Below are 25,864 nucleotides of genomic sequence, written 5' to 3' on the forward strand. Positions count from 1 at the left end.
TCCCATACCACTGAAATGCAGCCCCACAACTATCACAGAGCCTCCAGAGTGTTTTATAGATGGCTGTAGACACCCCTTTCCTTAATTTCTCTGTGTATAGTGATTATTTCAGGCAGACATTTCAAATTTGGATTTATCCCTCCATAAGATCTGTTTCCAGTGATCTTCAGTTCAGTGCTTGTGTAATTTGGCATACCTCAGCTTTTTCTTCCTGTTTCCCTTTCCTAAGAAAGGATTCTTGACAGCCATCCTTCCACCTAGACTATGTCAAATGTGGCTTCAGTGAAAAGCAGACGGATCATCTGAAGGTCCAGATCCATCTCTCAGGTCCCTTGTTAGGTCTTTACTGGACTCTTTTTTTTTTATTTCTTAAGGGCATGGCTGTCAGATACTGTTCATCTGCTGTGGATAGTTTTATACACCTACCACTTCTTTTCTCCTCCAGTTGTCTAATTTCATGGTTTTTGGCTTTGGGAATCACCTTATTATTGCAAAATTACAATTTTATGACTGTTGATCTGTGTTATTGTTGGATTTTTCCCTGGATTCACCCAAAGAAATGGGAACAAATGTGTTTGTGATAAAGCCTGCTAGTAACAAAGTGAAGTAAAGATATATAATTTAAAAAGTTGTTCTTTGCTAAGTTGTCTGTTGCACATAGACACAACACTGGTTTGCCCTTAAACCTAGATGCCTTTTTAAGCTTGAATGATTCATAGGTCTGTGTTAAATGGCTTGACATGAAAAACAAACAAACACTTTTCTGGTGAGAAACAAGGACTGGATTGAAAATGAGTGAAAAAGTACCACTTTAAAATATGGCTTTTAAAAGTCTGGTTCCTTTGAGACAAAATATAAGGAATTGATGAGTGGCTCAAGACTTTTGATCAGTACTGTGTATAACATAAGAGTCTGGAACAAACAGCACAGTCAGTTAAACCATAATGACATAACAGTCCATTACATTACAGATGACAAAGATTAAGCTAACTAATCAGACAAAACTGACTAAAAGGAAAGGAAGTGAGCGCCGATGATGGCAATCTAACTGCTTTTAAACCAGGCTGCGTGCAAAGAAATGATAATCCAAGCAATAATTAATTCTTAAGGAATAACTCACAGACTGGATCAAGAAGAAAAAAAATACAAAACTCACATGTATTTATAATTTGTTGCTTGTCAGATGCAGCACAATGTTACTGATAAGGGACCAGGCTACACCTGGATGGTCTTTTTAAGCACTGGATAACCAAAACAACAAACACTGATGATCAGCATAGCATTTGTTACATTGCTTCAAGGCTGGTGTTTCAGTGAGGTCTGCCAACTTTGCATCCTGGTTTTGACCCTGTCAGCTATGTTTAGAGGAAGTAGTCTTGGCGTGGTTCTGCCTTTAGGCTAATGAGACTTTTTCCTGCCTCCTGGTTTTCATATAAACTTGGTTAATTGTTTTTTAGTGCCCTGACATATGTTCCAAATAACCTTAGTCTTTAAGTCAATAAACAATCAGCCTACCTCATGCACAATGTGTAACAGCACAGTGCCATCTTGTGTTAACTCATAAGGAAGGCACCCATTCAGTACTCATCAGCCCAGCCCTTCTCAAGAAAGTTCCCCTATAATCGGCTGGCAACTTAAAAGCAAGTATGAATCACTGTATAAACTGTGAACTATATTAATTTCTGGTGAATGTGGCCTTCATAGTCTCAGGATCCCCCTCATTAACACACTAAAACTAAGGACATATGTTGGAAAAAAAACCCAACCTTCAGAAAATTTCACAAGCGCAGACCATGGTGCATTAAAGGCAGTTTCATTTTTTTCACAAGCATTAAAGCACAACAAAGCGCAACCTCTCACGGACATTTCTAAGCATGTAACATATCATTATCCGTGTATCTTTTGTATCTTAGAAAAAAACAAGGGCTTAAAAATGACATTATTCACAGTGATTTGGCTCATAGCAGACCCCCCTCTGGACTTTTTCAAACACACTGCAGCAGCAGAGGATCACAGCTCATTACAGAGACAACACAAGAGGTCACTTGGGTGAAATACTCAATCCTCTGAAAGCATTTAGTAACAACATCTAATTGTCTTTCACTGGCTTTTCAAAAACTCTATAAAGGCACAAAGAAAAAAGTTCAACAAAAAAAAAAGAAAGTAAGAAAGAAAATTGGAACTTTTTTGTGTTTAACTGATTGCACATTTGTTGGTGTGATTGTAACTTGTAAAAACAGCCATAATAGCTCTTCAGTTTATAAATGAATTGCTGGATTCCTTTTAAGTAGCCTCATGACATCTTGTGGAAATAAAAGGGCATTAAATGGGAGACAAAAGCAGTCCAAGTAATGCTTGACATGAATGAGAAAAGTTTACTGGAACTTTCCCACAACACTGATTACTCCCATCACCACTCTGTTATTCTCTAAATGAAAAGACTGGTCAACTATTTTTCAGGTCAGGTAAATCACAAAAAAAGTACACTGGTTGTTTTCTTGCTTGTTTTTTTAAGGCAATTATTTTCTGATAATTGCCTGAATCCCCTCGATGCATATATTGTTGAATGTTCTTGAGCCTGTGCTCGCCCTTATTCCCACAGTGATGTATCTCCTTCAGTTCTTCAGCTCCATCTTTCTCTTGCTGCCAACATCCAACGTCGGTCCCTTTTCTTGTCCTGTCTGCATTTGTATCAGCAACACGATTTTTTTTCTGGTGTGTGTGTGTTGGCACTTATGGTGCCGTTGATTGGCCGAGAGTTGGCTCGCAGCAGAACTCGAGGCGTGTCCTTGCTCTCGAAGTCTTCGGGCTGCACGTTAAGGCCGTTACGAGACAGCAGCTCTCTGGCCATCAGCATGAAGGCTTCGTCCACATGCTGACTATCCTAGAAAAATATAAAAAAGCTCTATATAACAAGTATCATCAGCATTAAATAGTCACATCTATTTATTATATGCATGTATTACCTTTGCAGATGTTTCTAGTGCAGCCAAAATGCCTTTCTGTTTTGCCAGATTGCAGGCTTCTTGAAACTGAACCTCCCGTTCCTGCTCCAGGTCACATTTATTACCTAAATGGAGAGAATAAAGAAGCTAAGTGATGTACACACAGTGACACAGGTTCTGTTAATATTACCTTGCACCTAATTTACATAATAAAGTCAGACTCTACTCGTGTCCATACAGTACTGTGAGCAGTAACACATGTTAATTTTAAAATGTAGTAAGCAGCAGCAAGACTCCATGTAAAACAAATCAGGCTTAATTGACTAAAGATAGGGCATTAAGTTAGAAAGAACAAAAACAGAGGTGGCTGGGTTGCAAAGTGGCTTGCAGATCGCAGGAACAGACTAAAGTTGTTGTTGAAAATGATACAATTGTATATTTTGCAAAAGCAGGACATGCTAACTACAATATTCTTTTTTATTTAGTTGAGCTTGGTATCATTTTCACTTAAAAACAAAAGTGCATTTCTTCAGTCAAAGCATACTACTCACCAAGCAGCATTCACTTATTTACACAACGACTGATGCATCCCACCAGTTTTTGGGGGGAATTGGGAAAGACATTCATGATTCAGCCACTGAACATCTGTGTGAACAAGCCTTTCGAACTCCTTAGCCACATCACAGGAGAACGTTTTCACAGTAATCTGTGTAAAAACTGCCAGGAGAAGAGGCTTTTTCTCATTTAAAGGCTATTGTAATCAAATTCCCAGTATTCTTTAGGGCTAACGGCATACCAAGAAATCTTCATTTCCTTAATGCTTTCAGTCGTTATCAGCCCTGTCAGCACTCACCTATGAGGACGAGAACCACATTGGCTGCTCCATATAGCTCCACCTCTTCTATCCAGTGCTTCACTGAGTCAAAAGTTGAACGCCGTGTGATGTCATAGGCAATCACCGCGCCGTGAGCGCTGCGGTAGTAGCTCTGGGTGATCGTACGAAATCTTTCCTGACCTGCCGTGTCCCATACTTGCATCTGCAACAATAAATCATATTTAAGAAATTACAGGAGGATGGTATCATAGTAAAGTAAAGAGTATTATTACTATATCGAAACAATCATTTCTGGATTAAGGTTCTTGTTCTCAGTGCTCTGTATCAGTGAAGTACTTACTCCAAATAACGGTATCAGGATTTTGGAACATGAAAATTTCCACCTAGTGCAAGGCAGCTCAGTGGATACAGATGTTAATCTTTCAAAATGTGATATGGAGTGCCCCACAACACGAGAGCTATCTGGACCACCCACCTACACACATAAATGCTCACACAGTTGAGCACTCATTAGTCTTCCCCTGAAGAACAGTCCCCGAGGACCAGACAGACCTTGTAGTGTGGTAACAACTGTCATAGTAACAAACGAGACTCACCAACCCCACCCCATTTGTTTTAATGCTATGTGATGGTTACACCTAATGCAGATTATAGACATATGCTCAGCTCGTTTTTGAGCATAAACTTCTACATGCACATGATGCTGATCAATATAAATCTGCAATGCCTTTAAAACAGGCTAATGACTCTTTTATGTAGATGTGAACGGTCTCGTTTTGTGACTAAGTAACTCTTTGTAGGGGCTTTCAAATACATGCTTTTCTGCTTAATGAACATCATACGAAAAGTCTACCATTTCAATAACAGACGAACCCAACAAAATAATTTATAAGAAAATAATTATAAGTTCCTATTGGTCCATACGACTGTGATATAACTTCTCATCACCAAGATATCCAGATATTTTTAATACCAATAGTCTGAATTATGAGGTCTCAGGCTTGCAAAGTTAGATGGTGTTGTAAGACTACTTATGAATTGATTGAATCTTTAAGATGATCCTACACTGTGATTTGCAGATGCTTAAAAACAGACAGGCTAAAGTGAAAAATCGAAAGTTTTCAGAAGATTCAATGCGGCTGAAATGATACCAGTTAACACAGAATCATTAAACATCCACAGTTAAAACTCGCCATTTGAAGTTGAACTACTTCCCTTTGCGTGCTTTTTTTTTTTTTCAGAAATAGTTCACATCATTGCTCTGGTAATACTTCAGTATTTGTAGCACGGATAGTTGTAATATTTCCCCTCGCTTTAAAAAGACGATCTATTAGTTAAGGAGAGAATGCATGCCATGGCTTTATATCATGCAACCATCTGTTTGCCCACCAAACACTGCAGTTACTGTATTTGTCTTGAATGACATACTGTTTCTTCCCCTGTGATTGATGAAGTTAGCAATTAGGGGAACAAAAAGGAGGCATTAAAAAGCCACACTACCCTGTCTGTGTTTACTGATCAGTGCAGATAGTGAATGAACATGTATTATACATAAGCCACAACTTAACTGTATGAATAAGGAGCTAGATGTATTTATCCAAGTAGGCATTCAGACCAGAAGTATATCACAGCAATAGTGATCCACCCAAACAATTAGTTCCTTTTTTGTGTGTAATGACAGCACAGAGAAGTTTATTTTTACTCATACAAAAGGTCAAGCAGAGAAACCTGAACTACAGGTCCTTCGTGTGAGTGGCTGGCATGACCCGTTTACAACTCAGCATACAGTAACTCGCACTGTAACCGAACAACTCCCCATTGTTATGTCATTTACTGAGAAACTGAGAGAAGTTCATCACATCTGCACATTTAAAAGAACTATTGTTCCATTCATCCAGGTTCCTCACTCCTCATGACATGAGCAGACCTGTCCTGAATGATATATTTACTCTAATCAACAGCATATGGACCGGCTAAAGTAACTTAAAATAGATGTATTAACTAGTACATTAACTAGTAAGCTAGAAACTTAACTTGGATTTTTTTTTAGCCTAACTCAATCCTCAGAAAAGGAAAAACCCAAACTCTCTCCCACAAATGCTACCAACTGCCTTTCACACACACACACACACACACACATACACACACGCACAGACACGCACATTACAGGGAACTCACCTTCACCTTCTTCCCCTCAATGTTCAGTGTCCGTACAGTGAAATCTACTCCGATGGTGTTCTGCTGTTTCTCTGAGAAAATCCCAGACTTGAAATTCTGAATCACGCAGGTCTTCCCCACATTTGAGTCTCCAATAAGGATTAACTTAAACAGGAAGTCAAAAGTATCATCATGTTCAGGTGCTGGCATCTCCATGAGGAAGTCACAGCAGAGTGTGTGTCTTTTCCTGGGAATAAGTGGAAGGAAATGATCCCTCCAGTACTGTAGCTCGCTAGGAATGGGTTTTCTTTGAGGGGAAGAGACGCTGTGTTATCTTTGAATTTGAATCAAGACTCAGTCACAAGAAGGAATATGGATATCAAACTTGTGGTGTGTTCAAAGTTTCAACAGGGAACAACTGAAAAAAATGCCCTGGTTCCTTCTTCTTCTAACAAAATCTACAGTTGGTAAGCAGGCTAGATTTTACATCAGCAGAGTAGGTTTAGGTAAATATGGCCTGCAAAACCAGTTTAAGGCTGGTGGAAGGTTTGTCAAGATAGAGAGCAGTTCAAAGGTTAAAAAAGCTTCAGACAATCCATCCAGTCATTCAAAAAATTTCCCAATAAGTCTGCATTTCTTCTGTTTTTAGTTCAGTCTGCCTCTCTTGTCTTCTTTCAAACAAAACCGTCTCAGTTCTGCTTTTCTTTTCAGCTCCTTCTCAGGTGTTAACCCACCTTTAGCCCCCAGCAAAAAACAGCACACGGCCTGTTGCCCCTTTGCACAGGTTCTTTCTGTCGCAGCAAAGGAGAGATTCCTCAAAATAAGAATTTTTAAAGATGTGTGTCCGTAATCCAGGTTGTCTAATCCACCTGCTGCTCTTTCACACACGTGTCACTGTGTTTCCTCCACCTGACTCTCTCCCTCCCTTTTATTTTCTCCCCTCACCAGTTCTTCCTGTTTTCTTTTTCGCTGTTTAGAGCACCTGTCGTAACAATAGAAACCTGCTCTACCTGCTTTTCGCAAGTAACCCAGCCCAGCATCATTGTTGGATCCTGGGAAATGGAGTCTGTTGACCACCTACACACACAATATGTCTGCTGAAAATCAGAGAATATTGCATTATTGAAACTAAGCATATTTGTTTAAGTATTATACTTGAACTCAAAGCTATTTACATTTTAGGTGCATATGGTGATGGGAAAGAGAAAGTGCACTCTGTCACTTTTAAGATTTTGCATATTAGGACATAGTAAAAATTACGGCCTTACTAGTTTCTAAGAAATTTTTAGGAAAAATTAAACAAAAATCCAAGAAATGTGTGAAAAACTGAGAATATTCAATTATTCAGTAGCTTGAAGCACCAACTTTAGTAGCAATTACTGTGACATCATCAGCCTTTGTCCCAATTCTTTTTACTGTATAAGTTTCAGTTCACTAATTTATGCACAGCTCTCTTAAGGTCTTGCCTTAAGAGAAGTTGAGGTAGACGTTTTGACTTCGACTGGGACATTGCAGCACCCTTTTCAGCCATTCTGTTGTAGATTTGACGCTGTGCTTGGAATCATCAAATCAAATCAAATCGATTTATTTATATAGCACTTTTCACAGGATAAAAACCACAAAGTGCTTCGCAGTAATATAAAACAGAAATACATAAAATACATTAATAAACAAACATACAGCACAAATCTAATTAAAAGCCAATCTAAATAAATGAGTCTTAAGCTGCTTTTTAAAAGAATAAATACAATCAAGGCAACGTAATGATGGAGGGAGAGCATTCCACAACCTGGGGGCCACCGCTCTAAAAGATCTATCACCTCATGGTCATGATGCATGACCCCTTTTCAGCCAAGCTTTAGCCATCAGATGGATGTCCTCACATCTGACTGTAGAACACTTAGATGCACAGAGGAGTTCACATTCAGCTCAGTGGCTGCAAAATAAGCCCACAGGTGTACTCAAAATGTGTACTTTCAAAAACTGCATCTGCAATTTACTTTCATTTTTGTTCAATAAATAATGACATGGTGTAATGCCATGTCTCACAGTTCATCTCAGACTGTATTTTCATAATTAAAGACCACAAAAAACGACCATTTAAGGACCACATAACTTTGAATTGTATCCCAACACATAAAACCTTAGAAGTGATAGAGGGTGTACTTTCGTTTTGTCATTTTTTAGGTGAAATACAGCATTTTTGTTTTACATTTTGCTGTTGCATGTGAATACACAGAGTAGTGGGAAACATTCTGTTCTGTTCAACAGCTCAATCTAAAAGCATGTAAGAAGCTTTTTATATGATTATCGCTGCGAAGTCTTGATTTAAAAAAGCTATAGCTAAAACTAAACTGTATTTTACATTTTTAATAAATACATCTTACAATGCATAATGTTCTCTGCGTGCATAATCCAAAACTACCTGTAAGCTATGTTAGCCCATTAGAATGGCTCGTTGCAGGTTAACAAAGCAGCAAATAAAGCAAATACACAATTGCAAGCGCACATTATGAATCATGTGTATGCAAATATTAGTTATGATTAAGCTAAGAGGGTGTTTAAACCCTAAACCATCCCTTTTAAAATAAATATATACATTTGTATGCCTATATGGAGTCAGCAAACCTGGCACATTGTAGTTAGACATGCACAGATTAACATTTGACGGCTCGAATAAATTAGCCTGTCTTACTGAGTTTTGTTCAGAGGATATGAGCGCTTCCGTGATGCTAGCTGTGGCCATGTGGCAAGAGCCACTCTGCCTTTAACCGCGGTTAAGCTAAGCATTACTCCCGGATTCCAATATTTCCGAATGCACCTGAAAGCGGCACAGACCCCTCATCCAGCACCTCACAGTGACGTCCTGTGCGGATACAGCAGACAGATGCCCTGACTGCTACGGTCCCAGGTCTACATCCGTAACGTTTTCTCCATGTAAAAGGGCGTTTTAAAGCCCGGGGGAGCAGCAGCAGAATGCAGCGGAGCGCGGTGGTCGTGGTGGCGGATAAAACGAGCTTGAAAAGGCCGTTTATTTTTGCAAATTCAGTCCATATGGTAGGAATTTTAAATCAATGCATTTAAAGCCCAGGGGCCTGTTTGATATATTTTTATAAGGTTAAGTAGTTCATTTGTTGTCGTGTTCCCACTCAGATCAATTAATCTAAACCAAACAATTCTGTTTTGTCTGTATACCACGCGTATCGCGTGTAGTGTACTGCAGTGTTTGCTGTATGGTTCTTCCAATGTGTTTTTAAGGTTATACACTAAGAAGTCATCAGAAATGGGGGTGAAATGGTCATTGTGATGAATTTCTGCCTTAATATAAGGACACCCATCCTTTTCCGTCCATCTTCACCCCAGCATCTTCCCTTCAAATCACATCTGCAGTATTCTCACATTGGTAATGTTTACAGTGTTCTGTGTTTTCCCAGCTGAGTCACATGTAAAGGCCTTCTGTTTTGCTGTGCTGTTACCTTGCTGTTCAGTACTTCTGCCTTCCATCTGCACTCAAAGGAGCTGCTGCTCCTTTAAGAAGTGACACCCATGATTTAAGCCCTAAACTGAGAGTCTTTGCAGTTCCACATTCCCCGAGCTGCAAAACAAGCAGACCTATTCTTAACCTCAAATATTTATTTCATTTAACCTTACACCCTGCATTGTGACATCCTCTTAACTCAAAGCTGTTTGCACACTTAACAAATGTTTGCGTTCTTCCTCTCCAAAGGCGCTGTGCTTCTTCTTGCTGACAATGACAGTGGCTTATCATCGAGATATCTTACAAACTGGAAAAGTAAGACCGACTTCTCATGGTTTTGGGGTTTGGAAAAAATAGTTTCAGATGTGCGCATTTATTGAAGGTGGCAAAAATGCTTGTCAGGCTTCAGTGGGGACAACTGGGGATTTATACAAGAGGTCTCATCAGTGTCCTTGAGGAAGACGGTGAATAATCCTCATGCTCAGTGCACATCTTCTGAATGCAAGCATGACTGTTAACCTCAAACAAACCTTAAAAGTGAATGTTAAGTGTAAGCGAAATTTGGGTCGGGTGAAATCTTTCACAAATGTTTGATTCAAGGCTTATTCATTACATAAAACTGACAAGTTCAGTCGGTGTATCATTTTAACACCATTGTGGTTTTTCCTCTTCAGATGGTGTCTACTGTTTCCGTAGTGATGTTGTACGTGATAGAGATTGGCTGCCTGCTGCTCTCGGTGCTCGGCGTGTTCGGAGCATTCAAAGAAAAGAGATGGTGTTTTATTCTGGTAAAAGTGTGTTTGTGTTGCTGCTGCGCATGTGGGTCCTATCTATGTCAAATAACAAAGCTCAACTCATTCATTATTCTTGTTTTAGATTTCGTTCATTCGATTTCTTTGTCACTAAAACTTCCACCGATTTTGTTTGTGTGCAGTATGCAGCTGGGATGGCAGCAGCCAGTCAAACAATAATTGTTAAAGCAGCACTAAGTTACCAAGATATTTATGAGGTATGGCATTACGTTAAGGCCCTGCAGTAAAATGTCACCTAAAGCTGCTAAAAAAGCTTTTGCTGTGGTCTTAATATGCTAAGAGAAGATTTTAATTCTCCTCAGAAACGTGTGGTCAATGAAGAGTCCAAGCTGCTGTCCATGATGCCACTCACTACAACAAGCCAAGCCAACAAGACATGGCTGTATCATATTCAGCAAGAAGTAAGCAGAAGTTACTTATACAGCGGGGGAAATGATTATTTGATCCCCTGCTGAATTTGTAAGTTTGCCCATACAAATGGACAGCCTTCTAATTAGTACCTTGAGGCAACTGTTGTTGTTGTTGTTGGCACTATATAAATAAAATCGAATTGAACTGATTTTGACGATAGTTTCATTTTACATAAAAGTGATAACTTGATTTGCATGTCATTGACTTGGTGGTGAAGCCGTTGTTGGCAAGCACAGTAATAAGATGTTTCTTGTAGTTGGTCACCAGGTTTGCACACATCTAAGGAGGGGGTTTGACCCACTTCTCTTTACAGAAACTGTAAAGAGAAGCTTCAGCTCCTTTGACATTTTTTCTATAGGACTGAGATTTGGAGACTGGGTAGGCATTAATGAGCTTCTTCTTTATGCACTCCTTTGATTCGTCTTAGCATGTTTTGGGTCATTGTCATGCTGGAAGATCCATCCATGACGCATCTACTTTGTTCTGTCTGTCTAACGGAAGACGTACATTCAACGGTACACTGCCCCATCTGTTGACCCCTCAGTGCAGTGAAGCCATCCTGTACCCTTAGCAAAAAAACACCCACAAAGCATAATGTTCCCAACTCTGTGCCTAACTTTGGGAAGGTGTTCGTTGAGTCTGTGCAGGTCTACAATCTTGTCTCTGACATCCTTTGGAAGCTCTTTGGTGTTTCCCACGGTAGTGGAGAGGTTGGAATGCAAGAAACGGATTCTGTGGACAGCTGGGATTTACACACATAACTTTGAGATCAGGAGTATCTGCAATCGATTGACCGATTGTGAAACAGCAAGTCTGTGCGAACCAGACTTCTGGCTGGGTTAGAGGCGATCAAATACTTATTTCACTCATTTACATGCAAATCATTTAAAAACTTTTATGCTATGTGTTTTTTCTGGCTTTCTGGTCTGTCACCAATAAAATGAAACAGTATATTAAACAGTTTATTTCTTTGTAAGTGAGCAAACCTATCATTTCAGCAGGGAATCAAATAACTATTTCCCCCATGTTAGGGCCAAGTTTTTAATACTATGTGTTTAAGTTCTCCAGTACAAACATCTCAAACACCTTGGCGATACAACCTTGGTTCTCTGTGGTAACTGTTACACAGACCATTATATACTTGCTTATTCCCTTTAAAAACAAACTGAAGAAACTGAAGTTCAGGCTCCCTACTAGCTCCCAAACCAAGTATATTCCGCTGTAATATAAAATAGAATTTGATTGGCCATTTATCCATTTTCTTACACTTATCCTTATCTGCGGGCGGTGTGCAGCCTATTCCAGCTACCATAGAGCAAGAGGCGTGGTTCACCCTGGTAGACCTTTTGTTGTATTTCATTCCAATTTGGCTGATAAGTTTTGCTAGTTACAGAAACTATAATGTAACATTATGATAAAGGTCATGACTTATTTTTGCCCTGCTTGTTTCAGCCAGCTTTTAGCAACTCTTAAATCTACAGTATGTTAGGATACTCTGACATAAAAGTATGTTTTATGTTAAAAACACTAACCTCTTTTTGAGTATTAAAAAGATCCAAAGTGTGCCTGCCTCTGCTAACTGCTGACTGTTGCCTTTTTTGTATACAGCTAGCATAGTGCAGCTGTGCTAGCTACACTTTGCTAGTGTGAAAGTGCTTTGTTGTCAATCATGCACGCCAGAAACATCTGCTATTAATCACCACTGACCACTCGTGAGTGTTGTTTGGTTTTGTTTTTTTAAAATTTGGCTACCCCAGGAAGGAAATGTTGAGTTGCATGCATTATGCTTAAACAAAAGAATAGGCCCATTACAGTAGCGATGTTCAGGCCCGTTGCTTTAATGACAGTACTCTCCCTCTGACGCCAAGAGCCTTCCTGAAACTCGTATCTTTGAAATAAACACAAGTCTGTAGTGAAGGTTTCCAAATCCAAACCGAACTAAAGGTCGGAAATCAGTGCTACACCTTGTGTTAATGAAACTTTAAAGAACTGTTGCAACTTTTTACTAAATGATACAAAAAATAATTACTGCTGCACCTGTTTTGAACCTTTGTGTTTCACCTCCAGCTGGAATGCTGCGGTCTCGTTGAAGGTTACAAAGACTGGGGCTCTTCCATCCCTTCATCCTGTAACTGCCAATATCCAGGAAAATGCGTGAGTGTCTTTCTTTTATAAAAACAGTGGTCATTATGTTAATCTCTGGTCCTGTAACCACACATTATCCTCTAGAAACTGAGGAACCAATGACATATTTAAATTGGCAGTTTCACTGGTGAAACTTGAAGACACAATTGGTTTTCCCCATAGCAAGTGCCAGTGTAATTTGAGTCCAAGTAAAGCAGTTTTTTCATTTAAATATCCAACTAGCAATACGATGAATGTAGTTATTTATTCCTCTTTGACTCTGTGTATAGCTTAAGTTGTCTTGGATTGAGGTTAACTAGTTGTTGTTTATCCACAGACCAAAGTAGAACTCATACAGTTTTAATGGAATACTGCATTTGAGATATTTCTGAAAAAGATGCAGGCATACCTAAATAAAAAATCTAAATGGAAACTCAAGTTGAATGTAATCTACACTGTAAACCCAAATGTAAAAGGAATATAGTTAATAGTAAAAAAGTAAGTGCTATTTAGTCCTCTCAGCACATCATGCAAGTACGTACACATTTGGGTTATTTATTTCAACCATTTTTTGTCAAAGTCAGACATTTATGTTTATGATTTCGTTAACCTTTCTGTAATTTGTAGCATGAATTTGACTCTGAAACGCTGCAAATCTGTTGGCTCACTTTAAAAAATATCCCGATTGCCCGCATGCGTGTTGTGACTCCCCTGCGGCAATCTGAAAGGGAATCTAAATACATATTTAATGAGATCAGCTGCAAAAATAACTGTGTCCACGGGCCAGTTTCACTAACACAGCACCACAGTGAAACCCTCTTTAGGCTTTAAAAAGCTGTTGTCAGGATTTAACAAAGGGGTGCAGTGTCAGTTTTCTGACTGAAACGCAGAGAAAGATGTTTTGGTGGTTGGCCTTACTGTATATGTATTAGTAAGAATTTCCCTATCACTGCACAAAGTTTTGGAAGGAGAATATGAATCTTGCAAATTGGATTTATTAACTTTTGTAGCATGCAGTGCAATGTTAAATTTAATGCTGAAAAAAGCATGTGTTATTTTGGGCGTGTGAGTTGTGATAGTTGGGAATGAGAAGGAGAAATGTTATCAGAAAGAGCGTGTAACGGTGATGTGTGGACGACTTGAAGCCGTGAGAGCAGTATAACCTCGAAGTAGAACCTAGTTAATTCTAAACTTAAATCATCTTATGTTTTTGGGGTTTTTTTTTAGTTCTGGGTTTCAGTGTAGCTTCATCAGCATGAGAGTGTGTTGTGCTGATCAGCAAGCAATAGCAAGAAAATCTGAAAGGAACAATCAACGCCGGGCACAGCTAAAACCAAAACTGGTGAAATTGTCCTCAATTTGTTGTATTGTGCAGTGAGATTTTGTACTCTTCGACAGATTCGGCTACGAGGCAGCGCCACACTCGGGGCTCCAAAGAACCACTATGTTTATCAAGAGGTAAAAAGAAAATTCTTAAAAACAAAAAAAATATTGATTTCTTGTAGACTTTCTTTCTGATTTTTAAATTCAGGCAAAGTTTTTTAACCCCTGCACAGTGAATCATCACCACTTTGCTGGAGGTGTCTTTCCTGCACAGTATACTTAAAGTATAATGATATAATCTTGTTATCTGGCACAGATGAAGACAAAACTAACTATGCTCCCCTACCCGCCTGTACTTTCACTTTTTCGTTCACAGCCTTGCCTTCCAATTTACGTTTCCGAGCTGAAGCTTGCATTCTCGTTGTCGATGGGTATACAGTTTGGAAGTGGAGTGTTTTGGGTATGTGTATGTGGTTTTTATATATATATATTGTTATATGTTGGTGAAAAGCATCTTGAAATATTTTCCTTGTGCTAACTTTTCTTTTCTTTTCTATTCCAGGTTATTTTACTTGTAATGAGCATCAAGTTGATGGACCAGATCAGAAGGAAACAGGACTTTATGGCTCTTCTCGAATCAAACAGATACGTTCCCGGTGCTTTCTAGCCCCCTGCTGTTTTAATACACGCATCCTAATTTCCATAACCTGGCTATCTTATCATTTCTCTGTGTTGATGTTTAAATGCATGTCTAAAAGTAATCTACTTGCGCACAGTAGATAAGATTTAAATGACTCGTCTGCCTTACTGCTGTAAAAAAAAAAAAATTAAAAAAGGAGAGAGAGAGAAAAAAGTGCAATTTAATGACATTAATCAATCTGAACTAGTTATCACATTTTCTTATGCTTTTTTTTCTGGCTTTTTGTTCTGTACATTAAGACTTTGGATATATATCAGTGAGGCTTTCAAAAGGCAGATATTAATCTAATAATAATTAATCTGCTTCGATGTTTTATTGAAAGCTTGCCTCACTGAAGCCAACTGTAAGTTCTGAGTTTTGACGTATGTACCTCAAGTCAAGATGGCGTAATGAAACACGAATACTTGTCTTAAGCACACATTGACTTTTAAGCATTAGAGCAACTAATAATCTTTGCAAAATAATATTATTAATAAGCTTTATGTAGCAGCTTTTTTAAACACTGTTTACAAAGTGCTTTGATTCAGTTATTCGTTTAGCCATGCATATTACTGCATAATCAGGTGAGACAAGGGAATGATTCACATGTCTCTGAGACGGCAGAATGTTTTGATGCCTTGTTATGCACACTGAATATCTGAAACCTTGTCGCTGATTTCAGTTTTTCTTAAAGCACATCTAAAAATTCGACCTTGTGTGATCACGCCCAGCAGAGAGGAGCGGGTGAGGAGGAGGAGGAGGAGAGGGGATTCTATTTTGTTGCACATACAGTAGACACGCAGTAAAACCCTCTTTGATTTGAAGGTTTTGCACGGATGTTGGCAAGGCCGCTGCAAAGAGGTTGTGAGAGGCTCTTGTAGGAAAATGTGCCACCCAATTTCTTGCAGAGACTAACGCCCCAACTGATGCAACTCTCACCAAAGAAGCCTTTATGCCACGCCGCGTCTACTTTACTGTTGAAACGTCTACTCGACTCATATATTGTCAAATTAATTTAATCTGAAGCAGCAGATCCAGTGTCTACCTGTGCACTTTAACCATTATTGCCTAATATACACGTTCTGGCAACGTATGGTGTCTTTGTTTCTGTCACACACTGTTTTTGTTTTTTATTTGCATGACATGATGTAATATTTTGTAAATAGAATGAATAAAACAAGTTTTGTCTTTTTTTTACGTCTTCATTTTATTTTGTTTTCTTACAAAACTGAAACTGCCCATCCTCTTAATGACGCTAACAGCTCGGTTAACCCAGCAGCAGATGTTGAGGAATGTAAATGATGGTTGTATGCATTTTAAATTTAATAAATTTTGGCAGCTGGCCTAAATGATACAGCACAGTGAAAAAAAGGTACCTCATACTAAACACCAGTATATAACAAACACATCGTATTAAAAAATGAACACAAAGTAGAAATGTAAAACTTGAAATTCCAAAAAAAGTAAAAAAACAAACAAACAAACATAGACAAACCAAATTTTACACAGTATAAAAAAATTAAAAGCTACCGAATCATCAAGTATTAAAACAATTCACACATGTTTGTTTTCGATATATGTTTAGTTATATTAGCTTTAAACAGTGCATTTTCACTCCGTGTTGATATCCCAGATCAATAATCTCAATCAACTGAGTTGAAATTCAGAAAGTCATAATAAAGCAGTCCATAATGCAGTTGTAGGATATGATATATTCAATATAACCAATTATAATAAATATATTTATTATTTAGCATGCATAAATAATTGCCATCACTGCTGGAAGCATCAGAACTAGCAAAGACATCGGAAGTGGTCTGGAGGCTCTGTGAGGGTGGTGTAGTTGCCTGCTTTTGCCTCTGCACCTTAGTTCACTACCGAGGTGTCTCTGTTTCGATTCAGCTGGCACAAGATGGCTCTACACAACACGAGGGACTACATCTACAGGAACGTGAAAGAAAGATTGTTTATTTTACTTCCTGTTCATCTTCTGTTGTTTCTTGAGTTGCTTTGAGTCCTCTTGCAATTTTAGAAAGAGACTGAGGAGAGCAGAAAAGCCAAAGAAAACAGACACTTGCTCGCCTCTGGTTTCTTTAAACTCCATTTTTCTGGTCTTTTATGCTAAATTAGTAGATTGTGACTGTACTTATCCACAATAATAAAAAAATCCCAGTAACGTGCCCAAAAAAAACTTAAATCCATGCATGAGGATTTCAACAAGGTACGTAAGGCATCCCTGAAACAGGAAAGGGTTAATAGGATACATATTTTCTAAAGAGGAAACAAACAATTTGCATCTCAGTTGAAAAGATAAGTTCATGTATACTGCTGATTAACATGGCCTACAAAATTGCCATTGTTGGCTATGTGTGATGTAGTAAAGTAGTAGTAACACCATAATGCAATATTGATCAACATCTATTGCTGTTGATAGACTACTCCAGTATCCCTGTTACCTCTTTCAGTTTGTGGTCAGAAAACATAAACAAAGTGAATACCAGAACCACCAAACTGATCACCTGTGAAAACCGTAGCACACAGTTCATTACTTTCAAGGCTTTAACACATTTCCTAAAGGTTTATGAGTCACAAATAATTTCTTCAAACACCTTAACCTAATTATAATAATTTTTAAAAAATGCATATATTCAGTTACAATTGCAATGATTAATTCTGCTTAATAGAATTAACTGAAAGGGTCTAAAAACAAACACTTACTGCAATCAGACTTATCACAACAATGTAACTCCGTTTCAAGTAGACGTTCACTTTTCCCATTTTTGCTTCTCCTGAACTCACGGCACAAATGAATGCTTCTTCCGTTTGCTGTAAAGAACAGAAAGTTCACTGGTCACAGAGTGAGAAGAAGCCCCCAATATTCTTAGCTCCCCATCTGAAAACTATAGTTGGAATATGGTTTGGTGGAATTGAAGAGATGATGTGATGACGAGAGATTTGTTCATTTATTTATTCTTTTAATGAATGGCTCTGGCCTGGTGTCTGGTTTTCTCCTACCTCAGGCATACAAAGTCTCTTCTCAACAGTAACTGCTCTCTAAGATGCATAAATAAAACACACAGAGGGTATGGCCCCGGGCTGGGTTTCAATGATTGATTTTCAGATTAAAATTGATTCTAGCTTGAATAACGCGATGATTCCTAAAAATCCTGAATCGAGTTTTAAATATAAATGTATTTTGCCAGAAACAGCAGAAACTCAGGTTAAAGCTTTCATTTCAACAACCACCAAACAGCAAAAACAGTAAATGAGAGCAGATAAACGGATTCCACACAAAGACGTAAACACAAAGTGAAAAATATATCGATATATTGATAAATATCCTCATTAATTAAGACAGCCTCATTTTTGCTTTTCAATACCGACAAAATCGTGAATCGGAATCGAACCAATTATAGAAATCAGAGACGATACCCAGCCCTAGTGAACACTGCTGCTAAAAATTGTAACTGGTTATTTGATAACAGGTGGAGATCACTTCAGTCATGTAACTCCATCACCCATTATGACCACTAGGTAACAGATTCATCATCATGGGGGAGAAAATGAGCAGCAAAGCACATGATCATACAGCTCCTTACATGTTAATGTAAGAGAAGGTTGAGGGTGATCCAGAGTAAGAGTCCATTGAAATATTTGTGTCACCTCTAACAGTTTCCCTGTAATAAAAAAAAAAAATACACAATATCAAAAATACAGTACTACAATTTTATTTAGTTGGGGATAAGGTCAGGTTGAACACAAATGTACTGTATAGTGAGAAGACAATGCTTCAGAAATATATTGTTAACTCTTACAGAATTTGTAAAAAAAAACTTTTTGTAATTTCCATTGTAAAGTGTAAGAATTATAGATTTATTTATTTTGAAAGCAGCTGTTTCACAGTCTTGTAGACATCCAATGCGTCCATCCATTTTTATCTAATCAACAAAAGCTAAAAGTAAGGATATTTACTCTGTATTTTTATTTCATAATCATGTCTTTATAACATTTTTATTTATTTTTCCAAATTGTAACTTTTTTCAAGTCTGGTGAGAGATGGACTGGAAGATTGCCTCTTCAGAGTCAGCAGCTTTAAACTGAATGTGCCTGGCTGCTACTGCCCTCTGCTGGCAGTGCCAAACAACCTCAGGTACCAGCTGCAGAGTGCAGAGAGGAAGAGCGACACCATCTGCTTGAGAAAGATAAGACACACGAAGGTGTGTTTTCCAGGGCTTTCTTTCTGACTCTGCATTCTGCCTCATACTTCCAAAAATGTCATGAATTCGGGGGAATTTTTCATTTCCCCTCCCCTCTTTTTCATTTTTTCTTGGCTTTTATCTATTTAATAATATAATCTGTTTTTCCCTCCTAGCTGCATTAAGTGCGTTATGATGAATGTTTTTTCCAAACATGTGTAACACTGATAGCTCATCTACTTGTTTTTCATCCACATAAGTCACATTTGGAAACATAAAATCCACATTTTCAGTGGGATTTCTTTCCAGAAGGGTGATCCATGCCCACAAGTGTCCAGTTTTGTCATCCTGGTGTGTTAATCTTTATTGTAGATGCAGTCATCATCATGACTCCAGACCGTCTTTTGCTATATTCTAGAAAGCAGTGATAAACCTTTAGAAGGACCCAGTCATCAGTATACTTCCTCTCCTTTAAGTTGATAGGAAGGCAACTCAAATAGCCATTTGTTATAGCCAAAGTATGCAGAAGAGCATCTGTGAAGCTGGGAGCAAATGGGCTACAGCAGCAGAATATCGGGTACCGCTCCATTACCAGTAAAGAACAGAAAAGAGAGGCTACAAATAACCATCTCATTTTTAAAATATGTACACTTTCTCATGTGCCGTGTCTTATTTCTTCATGTCCTATTTATGTTATATCCCTTGATGTTTTTTAGAGGGCAGTTTTATACTCTTTTCTCCTTATTCTATATATGCTATTATTCAGCTTCCAAATGAAAGCACAATGCTGTAAATTAAACTTGAAAATCCTTCAAATAAAATGTCAGTATTTTGGGGAGTTCTGCCTGTGGAGCAATAACTTGGGTCCTTTAAGTGCAAAAGTATTTAAAAAAACAGCATCAGTTACAACTTGCAATGTCTTACATTTTAAAGTGTACTTATGTAAAAGTACAGATATTAGCAGTAAAATTGAGTTTGGTAAATTGTGCAGCAAAAGGTTCTCATGACTTATTGTATGTGTCATTATCAGACTGTCAATACGGATGCAATGCTGTGTTTGTGTAGCTGGTTGGGGTGCAGCTTATTGTACCTACCTGACCAGCAGGGGACTCTCCATTGCTGACAATTTAGATCTAGTCAGCTGTGAGATTATTAATGATGTTAGAAAAAAAAGAAAAACACAAACAAATAAAGCATATCTGTATTCTATTTTTGAAACATTTAACAGTGGATACTTTTACATTTTTGGTACATAAACATTCTGAATAAAAGGTGTTGGAGCTATTTATTTTTCATTTCTATTATTTTGAAATTTGTTAAAATTTGTTCTTGGTTCACCTGTTTTGGGATATTTAGACGTTTATTTGTAGGTTAATAATTGCTTAATTCTTTGTTTTGTTATTTATCTTTGTAAGTCAGCCAGGAAGAACTGCAGGGCCATTAACTATAAGTAAAGGGACTGGTATAGGACCAGCATGCACTGGGGTGGGCTTATGGTTTTTCACCAGATTTGCAACAATCCCTTTTAAGTTTGCAACTGCCAGAAGAACAACTGAAAATGCAAACTGCATATTTTCAGTCCAAGGTGACAGCATTCTGTTTTTATAGACAATCCCGCGTAACAGACAGGTCTGGCCCGGCTCTAGTGTGAAGCCAGACACTGTTGGCTGACTGGCATGGTAAGTGATATGTCAACCAGATGTGGGCCAGGTCTGGCAATGATGGCACTGTTTATGTGATGGCATGCCACATCTGGCCCAATTGTGGTTTGGCTTATGTGTCCCAGACCTGTCGCCTAACCGGCGTGAATGTGTTTTCTAGCAGTATCAAGTTGCTAAAGGTACTATTTGTACTGGATGTCACAGATCCTCACATCCTGTGAGGTCGGATACAGATTCAATAAGATTTTTTATTTTATTCTCAGTTTTCAGGAATTTCAATTTGTTGTTAAAAAAAGTGTATCGGTTTTGCCTCCATATGACTCATTTATTTCACGTGAAATATGTTAAAATGGTATTAAAACACTGTGATCATGTCACTTTGCTGATAAATGCAAAGATTAATAAGCCATCAGAAATTCAGGGCATGCATTTGAGTATTGATATGTTTAGACTGCTGGAGTTGAAACATCTGTGTAGATGTGATTTTAGCGACATGCCTCGTACGTGTTTTACTCTATAATCTGCTATTAAAGAAGTAACTAATATTAATTGTGTTTTGTAGAATGATTTCTAACATTTAATGTTGTTAAGGCATTTTGCTACAGTTGTAATTTTTCAGTCATGAGTTAAAGCTTAAGTTATCTTCAAACAATGTATTTAGCCTCTTATCTTGAAAATGTATTTCTACCTCCATAGAACAGCATATTACATTTTAACGTTCCCTAAAGTAACATGCTGGGACTGTAAGGGGGGATTTAGCTTTCATAGCAGGCTTCATGATCACGCAATTGCACCCAAAAAATAATTTCATTCTAGGATCAATACAGTTAGAAGAGACCTGATCAGAAATTTTTAATTAAGAAAAGGTAATGCCATTTCCATGTTTAAAGAATATATTTTTATGGATTAACTCTAATCTAATCAGTACTACCTGCTTATTCTGTGTTTACTTCATGTTCTGTTAGGTCTGGGCCTCCCGGTGATCATTATCACCTGGGTGGGGCTTCAGGAGATGGACTCCCTTAAAAGAAGGAGAAGCCTGTCGGGTTCTGTGGCCCACCTGGCAACTCCAGCCATCTCCTACATCTACAACTGCTTGAGGAGCCAGGAACCTCGCCTGCGGGGACAGTCCATGCAGCAGGACGCAGAGAGCATCAGTGAGTGGAAACTTAAACAAATTAGCTAATAAAAACTGATGACGGCAGAAACAAATTAAAGACAGTTAATGTCTCCGTTACGCCCCTGTTTCTCTGGTTCGCTCTTGTTTTTATCACTTGAGAAATATTGCTAAACTGAGTCCTATTGTATTATGCTCTGAATTGGAAAGTCTTCTAAGTACTTGCATGTCACGCACCTGCTGATCCAGCTGTACTAGCTCCCCATTAAATTCAGAGTCCACTTTAAGATTATGACTTTGACATTCGGGGCTCTGCATGGACAAGCACCAAAATCACCATCAGAGATCGTTTACATCCGTACATCCCCAGCAGGTCCCTGGGGTCATGTGATCAGTTCTTGCTGGTTGTCCATAAAACTAATCTGAAAACGAAAGGTGACAGAGCTTCTGTAACTGTGGCCCCAGACCCTGACACTCTCCCTCTTTGAGTTTGAGATCTGTGGACTCAGTGGTCTCTTTTATAAAACAGCTAAAAACTCATTTTTTTTAAAAAACTTGCTTTTGGTTCAGTTTTGTTTTATCTTTTTTGTCTTTTCTAAAGCACTTTGTGATTTTTATCTTGAAAGGTTCTATACAAATATAATTTCACTTACTTAAATCTCCATTAGCTGATATAAGAGCTGACTGACAGGCTTGACTTGATAAATAAATGTCACCCTTATAAACAACAGCAACAGGTAAACCTTTCTATCCATTACAACAGAATTGTCTTCTTTTTAGTTTGTCAATTAAAGGAAGTATTTTGTCATTACTTGACTTCATTGCACAGACACTAGGTGGCACTAACACCTAACACTTTCTCAAGAAATTAAAGTCACCATAATATACATTGTAAACATGTCAAGGGCACGTTGTATCCGTGCATTCACTGCTGTGTCAATATTATGTTATAATGTAAGCAGTAGGCGCAGGACCTTTGTCACTTTGTGCTCGTATTCACACCAATTCTTTTTCCTGTTTATATGTATGTTTATGGACAGTTTCAAGTTTATAAGACACGCCTGACTGTAACAGTAATACAGCAGCCCTGCAACAGAGCTCACTTTCATAATAGTTCAGTTTTTGTTAGGTGATGTAAAACAGACATAATTTAGCTTCATTTAATTTAGCACATTTTTGTTAGGTGAGGATTAACATTTATGTGCAATCAGCTGATGGGCGTGTGTGTGTGTGTGTTTTCTCAGGTAAAACAGTGGACCGTGGAGCTGTCTCAGCGGCCGTTGAAGAAGCCTTAGAGCTTCTGGAGGCTTTTAATAAAAGATCAACACAGGTTCCAAAAGCCATCTCTGCACTGAACGCCATTTTGATGAGCCTGCAATGTCAAGTGAGCACATTTGAAGACCTAATTCAATTGATTTATGTTTACGTTATGACTGTTTGCAGCCACATGAATAGTTAATGATGTACTATGGTTGTTGTGTCTCTTTGTGTCATGTATATTGTGCCTGTACTCAGGAAGGTATGTATTTTTATGGTGTCTTAAAAAGTCTGATAATGAGCTAAACATTACCCTGAGACAAGTATGTATTTTCTAATTAGATAGCAATTTTTTTTAATGTATTTTTCAAATTGTTTAACAGCCAAATCTTCCTATGGAGGGAGAATCCACCTGTGATGTCGTCATGAGTGATGACGACAAGAACAAAGACTCTCACCAGGAAGCACGGACTGTGTTTGAGAGGATGTTTTCTCATTTGTATCATCTAAGGTCGTTTTTGTTATTGGAGTGTTGTGATTCCACTGGTGATTATACTACAGATACCAAATTAGGATTACTTACCAGCACATATGCTGTGATTTAGTTAAATAACTATGTCGTCATCAATTCAAAAGCTGTCACATTCTGCTGTGACACTGTAGTATTGGGAAAAAAACTTAAAGTGAATAAAGTCTCTAACATAATTTCCCCGGGGATTAATAAATTACGTTGATTCGAATAATGATGGATGTATGTAAAAAAAGAAAAAGAAAAAACAACAACAAAAAACAAAAATGCAAATAACAGCCAAATCTTTCTAATTGTGGAGGAAGAAATTGACAAATTACAAAATAATCCGGCTCAGTTATTAGAAAGTCCATGCTTGGTGACATGAACTAATTTGCCAGGACAAAAAACACACTTTGGAGTTTATTGAAGTGTAGCTTGTTTTTTGTTCATTCTGCTGACCCCCTGAAATCTTTTGGTTTCTGTTATGTTGCAGCTCGGAAGTGTTCAAAGCTCTGGGCTTTGACCCTCACACCAGTCACTGCGTTCAGCCAGAGGGAGGTCCTCCACCACCACAGGACATCTTGGCCTGTTTGCAAAATCTGTCCATCATGCCAGTTAAAAAAAATACCACAGGACATTTCACTCATCTTTCATTTCAGGTTTGCATAAGGCCCCTTCCTGATCATTCTTTTGATTATAGCTGTGCCTCTTATAGAGAAATGTGTGCATCACAGTCACCATTTCACAAATCTTATTTGTACATCTGGATCTGTGTCCTTCTGTAAACTCCACAGAGGAGTTTGATCTTGCTTACCTTTGCCTCAACAAGTAGCTTTTTGAAGGAGTCCTTTAAACCACCACCCGTCTCCTTCTTGTGTGCATGTGTTTTATGTTCTCATTGCTCTCAGGCTCCAGAGGTGAACCTCTGCTTGCATTTGTCAGAACTATGTTCCAAAGTACTATGGTGCCTGAGAGCAATGAAAGCATAAAGGACTGGTTTAAAGGACTCCTACAAATTGCCTAATAGCAATCACCTGCTGAGGCGTGGGTGTGTCCTGAGGTGGCCTATCAGCTGGTCACGGGACCTATTTAAATAGAAGCTGCAGAGCAATGGAGGAGGCCCCAGACATGATGAGAAGGAATGTGTAGAAGCTAGGCATCTGAAAGGTTGTGTAATGTGGCAACAGTAGGAGACAATGCATGTGATCATAAGGACAGAGGTGCACCTCTGCCTAATTTTGGAGTAGTGTATCTCCACTGTTGTTTACTGGGTGCAGCCGTGTTGGGGGAGGGCTATTAGCCAGGACAGCTCCCCGGATGATGGTTTTGGCCCATATCGGTCTGCTTACAGGGTGATGGGAGGCTTCTCCTCGTCCACAAGGGACGAGGCTGCCGTGGTCCCGCTCTGAAGAGAAAGTGCTTCCCGGTTGTCAAACATTATCTAGTCTTGTAGATGGTCTGACAGCTGAGAATAATGATGCCAACAGTGTGCTCTCATCTTATGCATGTGAGTTTGTCATTATAGTTTTATTTGTAAGAAAATGATGAACTTCACATTGTGTACCTAATCAAAGAACATTTCATGAGTCCGTTTAATTTCATTGCCCAATGAGAGCTGGAATAAACATATCCTGACAGTTACAGTTGAGCACACTTCAGTTAAATCTTGAAACAGTAGAAACAGACAGAAATAGATTCATCTTTGCATAGACAAAAGCAGACACCGCCTGTGTTCAGTCCATCATATTAAAAAGGAAACTATAACATGCTCCATGTCCTCTTGCATCACTTCTAAATTGTTGTCAAGCAGCCGGTAACAGAAATGTGTCTATTGTAGACATGTACAGTGTAGTGTACGCATTAAATGACCATAAAGGAAACACTAACATCTATGTAAAACTAAAATTGCTCCCTATGTGGGGAGCAATTCCACAGGTACGAAGCCTTTTGTTCTGTTTGTTCTGACTGTATTTAAAACAGGGCTGTGCTGTCCATCTTCAAAAGCTGGTATCTCTTGGTGGCGGTATTGGCTATATTAATTATTGTTAATTATAATTATTATATTCTTAGAGTTTTCTCTTTCTCTTACATTTAAAATAACCACACTACGGATGGATACTGTCAGAAGGAACATTTATGTAGATGACTGTTTAAAATCTGTTGCTTCACAAGAAGAGGCAGTGCGCATGTTGCAGAGGCTGATGTCTGCACTAAAGGAGGATTCAAGCTTTCAAAATGGATCAGCAACAGTCAAACAGTGCACATCTCAATCCCAAAGGAAAGGAGAGCAAAGGAAATCAAGGGTCTGGATTTGGATCAATTTCCAATTGAGAGAGCACTGTGTTAGTTCAAGTTCAG

General features: G+C 38.4%; 2 protein-coding genes across 3 annotated transcripts; one reads left to right on the forward strand and one right to left on the reverse strand.

The window, feature by feature from the left end:
• Positions 1-323: 323 nt before the first annotated feature.
• On the reverse strand, positions 324-8,696 carry LOC146499631 (ras-related protein Rab-19-like). Its single transcript, XM_085139045.1, has 4 exons — positions 5,959-8,696; positions 3,799-3,982; positions 2,967-3,070; positions 324-2,884 (listed from the first exon to the last, which is right to left on the reverse strand). Exons 1-4 carry the CDS (start codon positions 6,151-6,153, stop codon positions 2,693-2,695), a joined length of 675 nt encoding a protein of 224 aa, XP_084995171.1. The 5' UTR covers positions 6,154-8,696; the 3' UTR covers positions 324-2,692.
• A 32-nt stretch (positions 8,697-8,728) lies between these two features.
• On the forward strand, positions 8,729-14,770 carry LOC146499632 (tetraspanin-8-like). 2 transcript variants are annotated; one of them, XM_085139043.1, is made up of 9 exons: positions 8,729-8,994; positions 9,665-9,730; positions 10,090-10,209; positions 10,350-10,424; positions 10,530-10,628; positions 12,706-12,792; positions 14,161-14,220; positions 14,462-14,545; positions 14,648-14,770. In XM_085139043.1, exons 1-9 carry the CDS (start codon positions 8,914-8,916, stop codon positions 14,750-14,752), a joined length of 777 nt encoding a protein of 258 aa, XP_084995169.1. In that variant the 5' UTR covers positions 8,729-8,913; the 3' UTR covers positions 14,753-14,770. The 2 variants fall into 2 exon arrangements, with proteins under 2 accessions (XP_084995169.1, XP_084995170.1); XM_085139044.1 differs by having other exon boundaries at positions 8,732-8,994; positions 10,090-10,203.
• The last annotated feature ends 11,094 nt before the right edge of the window (positions 14,771-25,864 follow it).

This window comes from Neolamprologus multifasciatus, chromosome 17 (assembly GCF_963576455.1).
Source record: "Neolamprologus multifasciatus chromosome 17, fNeoMul1.2, whole genome shotgun sequence".
In the NCBI taxonomy this organism is placed as follows: domain Eukaryota; kingdom Metazoa; phylum Chordata; class Actinopteri; order Cichliformes; family Cichlidae; genus Neolamprologus; species Neolamprologus multifasciatus.